At 38.8% G+C, this 14,942-nt stretch overlaps 1 protein-coding gene across 3 annotated transcripts in view; it reads right to left on the bottom strand.

Annotated features, from left to right (window-relative positions):
* Positions 1-14,942, bottom strand: part of CFAP299 (cilia and flagella associated protein 299) — a 733,601-nt gene that overhangs the window by 130,798 nt on the left and 587,861 nt on the right. For all 3 annotated transcript variants that reach the window (XM_061420589.1, XM_061420590.1, XM_061420588.1), the window contains exon 4: positions 7,254-7,396. In XM_061420589.1, coding sequence (XP_061276573.1) covers positions 7,254-7,396 — 143 coding nt within the window. The remainder of the gene's footprint in view (positions 1-7,253; positions 7,397-14,942) is intronic.

Raw genomic sequence — 14,942 nt, 5'->3', positions numbered from 1 at the left:
TAATAATTTCAAAATAAACACTATTTTACAGATCACTTGCAGAAGCACTGAATCATTTACTCCTTTTGTTTTAAACTTGAGAACTTGCCAACGTGTTACCAGATGCTTTCATGAGAATGAGCTTAAGCACAGGATAAGCACAACTTTATAATTCTAACTTCAGAGATTTGGCACGTTTAACATTTTAATAAAACAGACAATGGGACTGCAAGGGAAATTTGACAATAATACCTCTCAAAGCTTTAGTATTTAGGGGCATTCCTCGGTCAAGGGTATGAATATTTCATGGACTCTCTAAAAAGAAACACAAAAAGAGAACATTTTAATTTCCTCATGACAATTCTATTTGAGGCATGAGTAGAGCTCGACAGGAGACATTACATCTTTGTTCAACAATACATAAATATGGAAATTTAAACAGCTCAATGTGGGGGGTGGGGGGCAGAATATAACTCAAGGATTCTACATAGTGCATTGTCTTCAAGACACAAACACTTTTACACCCAGAAGAGAGTTCTGGAAGTGAACAGTGAATTCCTAAGAACTTGTTCTCACTTACCACTGTTTGACTTGTGAACTTCAGCAAATGATTTATCTTCTTTTATCCTCTCTTGGATGTTGAGAATAATGCTTGTTGAGCTTATTTCACAAAGTTGTTGTAGGGCAGTATAAAGGAACTTGGTAAACTGTAGCATGGCATTTGTTTATAGGTTGTTCACAGTCATGCCCAGAGGAAGGGACTGAATCGAAAACACATGATCAAGATGAAGTCTGAGCTGACAAGATCATCAAGTTCTCAGCCCTTTCTACTGCTGCAATTCATAATAGTTGCAGCTGTCTGCTGATATTTATGTTTTCCTCAGTAAAAGTGCAAGACAGGATTCTAATAAAATAGCATGTCAAAAGATAAATAGAAAGGAACCTTTGGAAAGTTTTAATTTTAAAGTCTTTGTTTTAGTTCTGAATCAAACTGACCATGGAACTATGGATACCAAAGATATTTTTTCCCTAGCAACAACTGTTTAAGTCATTTACTGGCATGAGATCTCTTGAGTGAAAAAATCTGAAGTCTGGTTCTGATAGATGGCTTAAACTCAATGTGGTAAAAGTTGTAAAGTGCAGTCTTTGTAATATAGTTAATTTTGCTTGAAAGGTCAGAAATTATCTGGCACCAAGGAGAAAAAAAAAAAAAACCCAAGATGATAAAACCCTATAATTGAGAAATTTACAAAATATTATGAAAAGACATTAGTTCAGTTCAGTTCAGTTCATTCTCTCAGTTGTGTCCGACTCTTTGCGACCCCATGAATTGAAGCACGCCAGGCCTCCTTGTCCATCACCAACTCCCGGAGTTCACTCAGACTCACATCCATCGAGTCAGTGATGCCATCCAGCCATCTCATCCTCTGTCATCCCCTTCTCCTCCTGTCCCCAATCCCTCCTAGCATCAGAGTCTTTTCCAGTGAGTCAACTCTTCGCATGAGGTGGCGAGAGTACTGGAGTTTCAGCTTTAGCATCATTCCTTCCAAAGAAATCCCAGGGCTGATCTCCTTCAGAATGGACTGGTTGGATCTCCTTGCAGTCCAAGGGACTCTCAAGACTCTTCTCCAACACCACAGTTCAAAAGCATCAATTTTTTGGCGCTCAGCCTTCTTCAGAGTCCAACTCTCACATCCATACATGACCACTGGAAAAACCATAGCCTTGACTAGACGGAAATTTGTTGGCAAAGTAATGTCTCTGCTTTTGAATATGCTATCTAGGTTGGTCATAACTTTCCTTCCAAGGAGTAAGCGTCTTTTAATTTCACGGCTGCAGTCACCATCTGCAGTGATTTTGGAGCCCCCCAAAATAAAGTCTGACACTGTTTCCACTGTTTCCCCATCTATTTTCCCATGAAGTGATGGGACCGGATGCCATGATCTTAGTTTTCTAGAGGACATAAATAAGTGTAAATAAATAACTGAAAGACCTAATGTCATCAAGATGCCAATCAACGATACATTTAAGCATAACATGAAAGCAATTGCAATCAAAATTACACCATTTTTTGTGTGTGGACATTAAAGGTTGACTAAGATTTATATGAGAGAGTAAAGGGCAAGCATAGACTAGATATTCCTGAAAAAGAAAAACCAGATGAAGAAATTGCCTTTTTTATATCAAGAATCATTATGAACATACAACAAATGAGTAAGATTCTATTATTTTAAGTAAAGGCCAATAACACAAAAGAGTGAGCCCAGGAGCAACCTATCACATGCAGAATCAACTTTTGAAACAAATTGTATTGTGTATGTGGGGGAAGAGATAGTGGACTTTTCAATAAATATTGCTAGGGCAAATTATTAGTAATACAGAAAACAAAAAGTGGACTCTTCACAGGGCACTGAGCTGAGTTCCCTGTGCTATACAGCAGGTTCCCGCTAGCTATCTATTTTACACATGATCACCTTGCTTATTTAACTTATATGCAGAGTACATCATGTGAAATGCTGGGCTGGATGAATTCCAAGCTGGAATCAAGATTGCTGGGAGAAATATCAATAACCTCAGATATGCAGATTATTCTACCCTAATGGCAGAAAGCAAAGAGGAGCTAAAGAGCCTCTTGATGAGGGTGAAAAGAGCAGAGTGAAAAAGCTGGCATAAAACTCAACATTCAAAAATGAAGATCATGCCATCTGGTCCCATCATGTCATGGCAAATCGATGGGGAAAAAAATGGAAACAGTGACAGAATTTATTTTCTTGGGCTCCAAAATCACAGTGGATGGTGACTGTAGCCATGAAAGTAAAAGATGCTTGCTTCTTGGAAGAAAAGCTATGACAAATCCAGGCAGCATATTAAAAAGCAAGAGGCATCACTTTGCTGACAAAGGTACATATATTCAAAGCTACGGTCTTTCCAGTAGTCATGTACAGATGTAAGAGTTGGACCATAAAGAAGGCTGAGCACCCAAGAATTGATAGTCTTTGAACTGTTGTTCTAGAAAAGACTCTTAAGAGTCCCTTGGAGAGCAAGGAGGTCAAACCAGTCAATCCTAAAGGAAATCAACCCTGAATATTTATTAGAAGGACTGATGCTGAAACTGAAACTCCAATACTTTGGCCACTTGATGTGAAGAGACAACTCATTGGAAAAGACCCTGATGCTGGGAAAGATTGTAGGCAGGAGGAGAAGGAGAAGACAGAGGGTGGAATGATTGGATGGCATCACTGACCCAATAGACATGAGTTTGAGCAAACTCTGGGAGATAGTGAAGGACAGGGAAGCCTGGCATGCTGCGGGTCATGGGGTTGCAAACAGACACGATTTAGTGACTGAACAAAAGGTGTGCATATGTCAATTCTAATCTTCCATTTCCCCTCCTGTTCCAAAGGCCGTTCTCTAGAAGGGTGGTATAGGAGGGTGGGAGGGAGGTCTAAGAGAGAGGGGATACATATACACATAGAGTTGATTCATTTTGCTCTACAGCAGAAACTAACACAATATTGTAAAGCAATTATATTTCAATTTAAAAAAATAGACCCTTACCAACTACCATATACAGCACTAAATTCTGGTAGGTTAAAGATATAAGCCTTTGACTGTGTGGATCACAATAAACTGGAAACTTCTGAAAGAAATGGGAATACCATACCACCTAACCTGCCTCTTGAGAAACCTATATGCAGGTCAGGAAGCAACAGTTAGAACTGGACATGGAACAACAGACTGGTTCTAAATAGGAAAAAGAGTACGTCAAGGCTGTATATTGTCACCCTGCTTATTTAACTTATATGCAGAGTACATCATGAGAAACGCTGGGCTGGAAGAAACACAAGCTGGAATTAAGATTGCTGGGAGAAATATCAATAACCTCAGATATGCAGATGACACCACCCTTATGGCAGAAAGTGAAGAGGAACTAAAAAGCCTCTTGATGAAGGTGAAAGAGGAGAGTGAAAAAGTTGGCTTAAAGCTCAACATTCAGAAAACGAAGATCATGGCATCCAGTCCCGCCACTTCATGGGAAATAGATGGGGAAACAGTGGAAACAGTGTCAGACTTTATTTTTGGGCTCCAAAATCACTGCAGATGGTGACTGCAGCCATGAAATTAAAAGACACTTAATCCTTGGAAGGAAAGTTATGACCAGCCTAGATAGCATATTCAAAAGCAGAGATATTACTTTGCCAACAAAGGTCTGTCTAGTCAAGGCTATGGTTTTTCCTGTGGTCATGTATGGATGTGAGAGTTGGACTGTGAAGAAAGCTGAGCGCTGAAGAATTGATGCTTTTGAACTGTGGTGTTAGAGAAGACTCTTAAGACTCCCTTGGACTACAAGGAGATCCAACCAGTCCATCCTAAAGGAAATCAGTCCTGAATATTCATTGGAAGGACTGATGCTGAAGCTGAAACTCCAATACTTTGGCGTTTCAAAGAACTGACTCATTGGAAAAGACCCTGATGCTGGGAAAAATTACAGGCAGGAGGAGAAGGGGACAACAGAGTGTGAAATGGTTGGATGGCATCACCAATGCAATGGACATGAGTTTGAGTAAGCACCATGAGTTGGTGATGGAGAAGGACGACTGTCATGCTGCAGTCCGTGGGGTCACAAAGAGTCGGACATGACTGAGTGACTGAACTGAACTGTGATATTCAGAAGGTTCTCAAGTGAGTAGCAGGATAATTGGGTCTTAAATAAAGAGATCTATTCTACTTTCAAAGACAACTCTACTCCAGAAAAGTGATCAAATCACCCACATGGTATGAAAGAAGTCAAGAATGAACTCTGGTGATTACCATCATGCGTGAAATAAACAAGGCAAGGATTCAATGAGGGATTCTGATATAAAATGTTAGAGTATTTGAATAGATTTGAGAAGAAAGAATTAATCAGCATACTGATTCAGCAACAGTAATCAAATGATGTAGAGAAGTTAAATAAGATGAGATCTGAAAATAGCACATAGAAGTTTGAAATTGGCAGTCAGTCATAATTTTCACAGGAGTTGTTTCATTTGAATAATAGTGGCAGAGGGCTAATAACAGTGGGTTATCACCTCCATGAGAAGTGAGAATTGAAGATACTTGTTATTTTGAAGAGTTTAGCTGGAAACTATAAGAGAGGTAGGTCAACAGTTGGAATTCAAAAAGGATTTCTTTAATATAGAAATAGCTTCAGCATGTCTAGAGGTGAGATAAAGGAGCCAGCTGATAGCATCAGTATGGAAAGCATGAAAAAAAGAGAATAATAGATGAAGCATGGCTTCACTGGAAAGAGGGGTGAAAGGTAAAAAAAAAAAAAAAAACAAGTTGAATAAATTAGCTCTAACCAAGTCACGGAGTTCTTTTTTTTCTGCATCTGGGAAAATGTGGTGAGAATAAATGCATGTATTTCACTTAATAAAAATGAACTATTGATTTTTTTTTTTAAAGAAAGAAACAATTTTCTTCCTTGGTGTTCCAGTGGTTAAGAATGCGCCTTGCAATGCAGAAAATGTGGGTTCAATTCTTGGTCAGGAAACTAAGAGCCCACAAGCTGTGGAGCAACTAAGCCCATGTGCCACTACTAGTGAGCCCACGTGCCACAACGATAGTCTGTGGGCTGCAAACAAAAGAGCCACATGACACAGTGACGATCCTGCATGCTTCAGCGAAGACCCGATGCAGCCAAATAAATGAATAGGTTAAAAAATAAAAGCAAGTACAAGTACTTGTGGTCAGGCATTTTATTTCAGACATGTCTCCAGAAAACCCTGAGTCACTCTTAGTGCACACAGTCCCCCACGGTTCTCGGGAAATCCTAAGCCTTGCTGTGTGGGGGAAATGTGCACAAGTTTGCAGCGGACTGAATGTCTAAGAGGTTGGCTGAGGGAAAGACGGCGGGGCGGTGTTCTGAGAGATAGGGATGGACGTGTTTTGCACATAGATGGTGAGCCCAGGAGTCAGTAGCGGCCAGAATGGAACGGTGACTGGGAATAATCAGAAGAACACTCTGAGGGGGGCACCTGCTCATGAGGAAGCTGATTTGCGTTGAGAGAGAGCCAGATTAGGCCGTGGTTTCTCTGTTTAGACCCAATGTTCTCTCTGAAATGTGAGGCAAATCATATATGGAGAGGAGTCAGGGTCAGAGTCGAGAACAATGGTTTTGAGTAAGTGATGAAGCTTCAGATTATTGGGGGCGGTGGGGAGAAGGATGAAGTTAAGAACTGAGAAAAAACATATAGATGTATGGCTGAGGGCCACAATGGGCCTGGCTGAATCTGGAGACCATAAATTATTGGTAGCAGCCATCCACACCTTTCTGAAATATCCCAAAATTTCCTTCAACATTTCCCAGGGATCTTGCAGACAAGAGGATGACTGGCTCAATCAACCTGAGGGTTAGCAGGATAGATACCATCAAAGCACAAGAAAGTCATGGGCAGCAGGGATTAGTGCAAGAGGTAAATTAAATGATTTTGCTCTGCATCAAGGTTGGATAGGGAAAGGAGTGTGTCTGTGGAATGGTGATGGGTTAGGAAGTCCAGAGGACAGCAAGTAGGATGGCCGAGATGTCAGAGGAAGGGTTGTTACAAGTGTCAAAACATAATCTGGATACAGCAGTGAAGAGATAAAGCAGAATGCTGCTAGGACTATTGTGTTCTAGCATAAGTGATAGGTGTAGAATAAAAGTTTAGCTTGAGAGCTACTCAGAAGGTGGGAGAGGGATCGGGATCTGTACATGGATTGACTTTGTTGAGTAGATCCTATGTTATGGATTGAGGGCATCGGAAGAAAGGGTAGGGCTCAGTAAAAACAACCATGAGTAGAAGAAATATCCAAATAGGCCAGTGGTGAAAATGAAGGAGCGTGAGATACTCAGAGGCCTGGACTTTGGTTGGTGATGAAAAAAAAAAAAAAAAAAAGTGAGAGGAAAATGTATTCCCTGGACTGCTCTTGAGGCTTCTAGACAGGCAAAGTCCAAAGTGGTGCAAGATCCTTGTGAGATTAGCAATTTTTAGATTCTACTTATCATTTAAAAATGTCACTGAGAATTTGCTTATCTCATCTCTGAAGAGTTCCCTTCATTGGCCTGTTAGTGGAAAATATGCATCTATGTTCAGTCCCCATTTTAAAATTTACTTACTTTTTTATTTCAACCACTCTTACTACATTCCTATTATACATACATTGGAGTTCCAGAATATAAATAACCTTTATCTTTACTCTTGAGAAGCTTGTTCTCTTATTGAAGGTGTGAGAAATGTGTTACACTTTACCTCATATCTGTGGGTCTTGGAAGAAGTCGTTTCTTTCCACTAAAGTAGACTTCGAAATCTTCAGTCTTCAGCCTGTGGGCATAATCGATGTATCCTGAGACCTCCTGCCCATGAGAATTTTTGTCACGAATAAAAATCACGGACTAGTAGCACAGAAAAACAGAGAATGGAGAGAGAGTAAGTGAATGAAAGTCATTTGAGTAAATTTTACATGATAATAAAATCTACAGGTATTGAGTGATACGTGTGTTACAGCTTATTCTAAGGCTTCACGTTTCATCCTTACATGAGCCTATAGGTATTATTACTTTCTCCTGACAGTGAAGAAATTCATGAAAAGTTAACTAAATATGCGTATAATGTTCATTTACAGCAATTCAGGGCTTCCCTTTTGGCTCAGACAGTAGAGAATCTGCCTGCAATGGGGAGCCAGGTTTGATCCCTGGGTTGGGAAGATTCCATGGAGAAGGGCGTGGCCACCCACTCCATTATTCTTGACTGGAGATTTCACAGAAAGAGGAGCTTGGAAAGCTATGTCCATGGGATTGCAAAGAGTTGGACATGACTGAGCAACTAACACTAATTAACTTACAGTAATTGTATATAACAGTTTCAGTAAATTACTCCAGAAGTATTCCTAAGGACAGACATTATTTTAAGTGTTTGTAATTCATTATTTTCAGTTTTGTAATACATTTATTAATTTAATATATTAATTTATTCCTAATGACAGACATTATTTTAAGTGTTTGTAATGTCTTTTTCCAACCCTATTGTCTTTTCTTTGTCATCATTTTGTTAATTTAAAAACTGAGAAACAAAGAAGTTGAGTTCCTTATACAGCTAGTAAGTTGAAAAACTCAGATTAAACCCAGGCTCATGTGTCTGTCCTTCTGATTAGAAGAAAAGAATCACTACATTCTTTTTCCATTTGAGCACCTATATATTTTCTGTTACAAGAATAGAAATGGGGTCTCTCCTCTTTATTATAACAGTCAAAAATTGAAATCTCTTCACAAAATTAATTCCATAGGTCAAAAATGTACATAAAGTACATATTTCTCCTTTATCTTAATTCCTTCACGAATATCATTGCATGGCTACAACATGTTAGACATTGTTGAATGTGCCACGGATACAGTGATAAACAGAACAGTAAAGCTCTGATCTCTTGGAACTTATGTTGAGGTAAGCAGAAGTAGACAATAGGCATGAAAAGAAAACAACGCTTACAGTGAGTGATAAGTGTCATAAAGAAAATAAAGAAGATGATTGGCTAGAGAAGTTCATAGAGTTAAAGGCCACTTTAGGTAGAGTGATCAGACAAGACCTTGAGAAGATCTTTACGCCAAGACTTGAAGGCTGAGAAGAGGTAAGCCATGTAGAGATGTAGCATGCTGCTGCTGCTGCTAAGTCACTTCAGTCGTGTCTGACTCTGTGCGACCCCATAGACGGCAGCCCACCAGGCTCCCCCGTCCCTGGGATTCTCCAGGCAAGAACACTGGAGTGGGTTGCCATTTCTTTCTCCAGTGCATGAAAGTGAAAAGTTGCCATGGGTTTCTCCAGGCATGAAAGTGAAAAGTGAAAGTGAAGTCGCTTACTCGTGTCTGACCCTCAGCGACTCCATGGACTGCAGCCTACCAGGCTCCTCTGTCCATGGGATTTTCCAGGCAGGAGTACTGGAGTGGGGTGCCATGATCCAGCATAGGAGCCTATAAATCAAGGGGAACAGTTGATAGAAAGACCCTAAAGTGGGAACAAGATAATGGAAATGGAAGAAGTGTAGTCTTTTCTCTGTCAAGCCAAAACACATGGATCTCAAGTTCTATGGTGGGGGCGGGGGGTGGGGAGGAAAAAAAAAACAAAACAAAACTCTAACTGTAATTGGAAAAGCTCATAATGTATTCATTTCCAAATCTAGATCAAAGTGTAGAGTTTCATGGTGAAGTTCTATATTTGGGGGAATCTGTAAACAAGATTTCCTTTTCCTCTTGAGCAATTACTGGATGGTTACTTGTTGGGTCTTTGTATAGTCAATTATAGGGAGCACTTACAGGGGTTACCTTAGATAGCAGAGTTTCCAAAAGGGTGAAGTTAGAAAATTGAAATAATTCTTTTCCCTGCTACACTTATGAAAATATATTGTTAACAACATGCCAACTTAAAAATGGAAGAACAGAGATATAATTTACAATTATTTGTTACTCTGCTGATGTTCTGTCTTTCAGCCTACTCTGGTATGGCATTGGGTGCTGAGAATACTGTGCTAAGAAGAATCCTGAGGCCCTTTCTTAGCACAAGAGGAAGGAATATTGTGCTGGATTAGTGATGTTTCCCTCAGAAATGACTGGATGAACAAACATTCATTACTATTCCTGTGGTCAAATTAGAGTCAATCCTTAGTCCTTCTCATTACCCCTACATAACTCTCAGTTAAATTTATGTAGATTTCTCCACGCTTTTAGTTACTTAGCTTTTACTTTATACAACACAAAATCCAAATGGTTAGTAACTCAAAGAGACCCTGAAACTCTCACACTACTAAAGCAATAACTAGTGTTGCTATCCCAACTTAAATGAGGCCATGGGCTATTAATATTTCATATGCTGTTTGAAAGGTACTTAAAATCTTTATTCCATCATGGCTGTTCCTGATGTTGTTAGCAAGTCATGCAGGGACATGGAGATGGAAAAAGGCCCAGAATAAGTCCTCTACTTTCAAAATGGAACTCTATTAAAAATAACAACAACAAAAAGCTCTTCTGTTTCTCTCTGTTTTTGTCTCTGTCTTTCAAAATGAGAGATTCTGTTATTAGCAATTATTAGCTAATTATTATCAATAATTAGCAATTATTCAATTGCTAAGTTGTGTCTGACTCTTTGTAACCCATGGACTGCAGCACACCAGGATTCCCTGTCCTTCACTGTCTCCCAGACTTTGCTCAAGCTCGGGTCCATTGAGTTGGTGATGCCATTCAATCATATCATCCTCTGCTGCCCACTTCTCCTCCTGCCCTCAATCTTTCCCAGCATCAGGGTCTTTTCCTGTGAGTCGGCTCTTCACATCAGGTGGTCAAAGTATTGGAGCTTCAGATTCAGCATCAATCCTTCCAATGAATATTCAGGATTGATTTCCTTTAGGATGGACTGGTTTGATTTCCTTGCTGGCCAAGGGGCTCTCAAGAGTCTTCTCCAGCACTACAGTTTGAGAGCAACAATTTTTGGCACTCAGCCTTCTTTATAGTCCAACTCTCACACCTGTACATGACTACTGGAAAAAGCATAGCTTTGACTGTGTGGACCTTTGTTGGCAAAGTGATGTCTCTGCTTTTTAATATGCTGTCTAGGCTGGTCATAACTTTTCTTCCAAGGAGCAAGCGTCTTTTAATTTCATGCCTGCAGTCATTGTCCTCAGTGATTTTGGAGTTCAAGCAAGTAAAATAAGAGATGGACCAGACATTTTTCCAGCAGAATAGCATAGCAGATATTGTTATGGACTTTTCTGCTAAAAACAAATACGAGTTCTGGATAAAATCTAAAAACTAACTTGTAACATACATCAATACATGAATTTAGGAGGAAATGGCAACTCACTCCAGTATTCTTGCTTGGGAAAGCCTAGTGGGTTACAAGAGTTGGACAGAAATGAACGCTGTAGTAAACTTATATCTATCATTAAGTTCTAGATTAAAGGGAATATACACATAAATATTACAGAATACAGATTATAAAGTATTAAAATATAAGCTTGATTGTTTAGCTTTTAACTTAGTCAAGTACCTAAACATCTTTAGTCTTTAATGTTCTTATGGGTAAAGTGACTGATTGTCTAGAATGCTGGCAATACGGAAGACCTGGGTTTGATCCCTGGGTTGGGAAGATCCCCTGGAGGAGGACATGTCAACCCACTCCAGTATTCTTGCCTGGAGAATCCGCATGGACAGAGGAGCCTGGTGGGCTATAGTCCATGGGGTTGCAAAGAGTTGGACGTGACTGAACAACTAAGTCCGACTTAGTTGGATATGAGCAACAATAAGCAAAATATGTATCATTTTGTTATATATATTTGTTAATATATTTTTATTTTACATATATATATATATATATATATTCCTCCCATGTGCATTAAAGCTCTCTATCCAGAGGAGAAATATTATGTGACATCCCTTATATATGGAATCTAAAGAGAAATGATACAAATAAATTTACTTACAAAACAGAAAGAGACTCACAGACTTAGAAAACATACTATGGTTGTCAGGGAGAAGGATGAGGGGAATGGATAGTTAGGGAATTTGAGATGGATACGTACACACTGCCGTATTTAAAATGGACAACCCACAAGGACCTACTGTATAGCACAGGGAACCCTGCTGAAAGTTCAATGGCAGGTGACTGGGAGGGGAGTCTGGGGGAGAATGGATACATGTGTATGTGCGGCTGAGTCCCTTCACTGTTCACCTGAAACTATCACAGTTTTAATTGGCTATGTGCTGTGCTGAGTTGCTCAGCTGTGCCCGACTCTTTGCAACCCTATGGACTGTAGCCCGCCAGGTTCCTCTGTCCATGGGGATTCTCCAGGCAAGAATACTGGAGTGGGTTGCCATGTCCTCCTCCAGGGGATCTTCCCAACCCAGGGATCGAACCCAGGTCTCTCATATTGCAGGCAGATTCTCTACCATCTGAACCACCAAGGAAGCCCTTAATTGGCTATACCCCAATACAAGATAAAAAGTTTTTGAAAAAGGCCCTCTATCCATAGAAATCTAAATAAATTTGAAATATTACTTCTCCAGCCTTTGAGAAATAAGAGCCTGCTCTGTGATTTTTGTGAGTTCTGAGATTTTGGGGTTTTTTGAAACTAAATAAATTCAAGTAAGTTCAAACTGGGTCTAAGCGTAAGTGTGATTCCCTCCATGTTCACCTGTGTCTTTGGGTGGATTGTTCAAACTCTTAATGCCTCTCTATATTCATAAGTCCTGTGCCCTTAATCAGGTTCCTGCAAAATCCAGTAAGTCTCTACACCAAAGCAGACTGAACAACCCCCAAAATAACAAAACAAACCATAACAAAATAAACAAGAATCCAAAATCCTGCTTGGACCTAAGCATTTAACTAGTTAAGCCTCCTCTTTCTTTTTTCTCTTTCTTTTTTATTGAACTATAGTTGGCTGATTCTGTATGTTTTCACTTATATGTGAAATCTAAAAAATAAACAAATATAACAAAAACCAGAAACAGACTCACAGATACAGACTCACAGATACAGAAACAGAGTCACAGATACAGAGAATAAACTAGTGGTTACTAGAGGGGACAAAATAGATCGAGAAGATTAAGAAGCATAAGCTGCTAGGTATAAAATAAATAAATTGCAAGGATGTAATATACAGCAAAGGGAAGACAGTCAACATCGTGTTATATCTTTGTATAGAGTATAATACATGAAAATATTGAATTACTATGTGGTACACCTGGAGCTAATATGATATTGTGGTTAAGCCTTCTTGCAAACTCTCTCTTCTTCCTGTTTGTCTTTTTACTTTACAGAGTAACAGAATAATCTTTTCCTTCTGTCTTGTGTGAAGCTTCTAAGTTCACCTTTAGGTGTTGTCAGACCCATACCTTTAGCCCTATTTGACCAATTTGTAAGCAACATGCAAATATGGTTTCTTTCCCAATAGAAATTCTTGTCACCATTATATCTATGATTTTTTTTATCTTCAAGAAAAGCTAAATGTTCAATTAAAATTTCTACGATTTCAAATCTAGAAAAATAATTGCAAGAAGCTGTTTTCACAAAAATCTTTACAGAGAAAATGAAAATTACTTTATTCATGTCTTTCCAAGTATGAGTACATATGTGTAAAAGTATATTTAAAAACTTTTTAGTAAAATAAAAAAATCGGTGAAATGAAAAACCTTCCATATGAACAACTTGCTTTATGAATTATTTTAAAACTCTGATTAGAACTATTGAAAGTCACTCAGTCATGTCCCACTTTTTGCCACGCTATGGACTATACAGTCCATGGAATCCTCCAGGCCAGAATACTGGAGTTGGTAGCTGTTTCCTTCTCCAGGGCATCTTCCCAACCCAGGGATTGAACCCAGGTCTCTCACACTGCAGGTGGATTCTTTGCCAGCTGAGCCACAAGGGAAGCCCAAGGATACTGGAGTGGATAGCCTATCCCTTCTCCAGGGGATCTTCCCAACCCAGGGATCGAACCAGGGTCTCCTGCATTGCAAGCAGATTCTTTACCAACTAAGCTATCAGGGAAGCCAAAACTATTGAGTTACAGTAATTGGTAAAAGTCAGGAAATGACATTTAGCTTTCAAAACATATCATTAAAAAGCATACGGAAGGGTAACAGAAAAAATAGTGAAACAGAAGAGGTGAGAGGTAATTAGAGAATTAGAATAAAGTTAACTAATACTCCTGATTAATTAATTTAATGTATTCATTTACAAAATGTATATATTCCTTCTAAAATGTGTGTATATATATACAAAGTCAATACTAATTACTCCTACCATTAATACTACTATCATTTATTAATAAAATACCATGTTCTGAGCAAAATATTAGCTTCATATTTATCATTGCATTTAATTATCTAAAATACACACACACACACATATATATAAAGGTTACTACTACTACTACTAAGTCACTTCAGTCGTATCCAACTCTGTGCGACCCCATAGACCGCAGCCCACCAGGCTCCCCCAATAGATAGCATTAATATCCTCATTTTATAAATGTAGGACCTCAAAGAACTGAGAGTTTGAGGAACCTCCCTAAGGACATTCAGCTACAGTGGGGCACACACCCTTACACACTTACTTCCATGAATCCCAACACTCTGCACAGACACACAAAACTTGTATCCAAATGCTGGCCCTGCCATCTATTTACTCTGTGACACTAGTAAGTTAGTTATCATTTTTAAGGTTTAGTTCCCTCTATTACAAAATGGTCATAACATCTGCCTCTTAGGGTGGCTGTGTGAAATAAATAAGACTGTTTTTGCTAAGCACACAACAATGACTTGTATATGGCAAAAACTCAGTAAATTATAATATTACATATTAGTTTAAAAAAGTTGCATTACTGTCACTTCCGTAGTTATAATACGATAACAGTTTTGTCAGTTCCTCCTGGATAAGGAAATGGAATAATTATATCAGAATTCCATTACCTAGGTGTATATAATTATGTTTAGGCTGCAGTTCAATTCATTTGTTGTTTATTCATTCTCAGTTAAAACTTTGAATGCATTTTGAAGTAAAAATTTAAGCAATCTTTGTAGGTATTAAACAGGATGGATCTAATTGACAATAAAGTTATGACTTTGGCATCCAGAATGGGTATAATAGGAACCCCTTTGAAGAATTAGGCTTATTTCGGCCTGAGTGTGACAAGTTCTACTAAATGAAAGTTTTCTTATTTGGAGTCCTCTACTGTTTCAACATATAAAAGAGATTCAATACAAAATATAGAATAGAATCAAGGGATTAGATCTGATAGACAGATTGCCTGAAGAACTATGGACAAAAGTTCATGACCTTGTACAGGAGGCAGTGATCAAGACCATCCCCAAGAAAAAGAAACACGAAAAGTAAAAATGGTTGTCTGAGGAGGCCTTACAAATAGCTGAGAAAAGAAGAGAATCTAAAGGCGAAGGA

The sequence above is a fragment of the Bos javanicus genome, chromosome 6 (genome assembly GCF_032452875.1).
Source record: "Bos javanicus breed banteng chromosome 6, ARS-OSU_banteng_1.0, whole genome shotgun sequence".
Lineage (NCBI taxonomy): Eukaryota > Metazoa > Chordata > Mammalia > Artiodactyla > Bovidae > Bos > Bos javanicus.
This window is presented reverse-complemented; position numbering and strand designations above follow the sequence as displayed.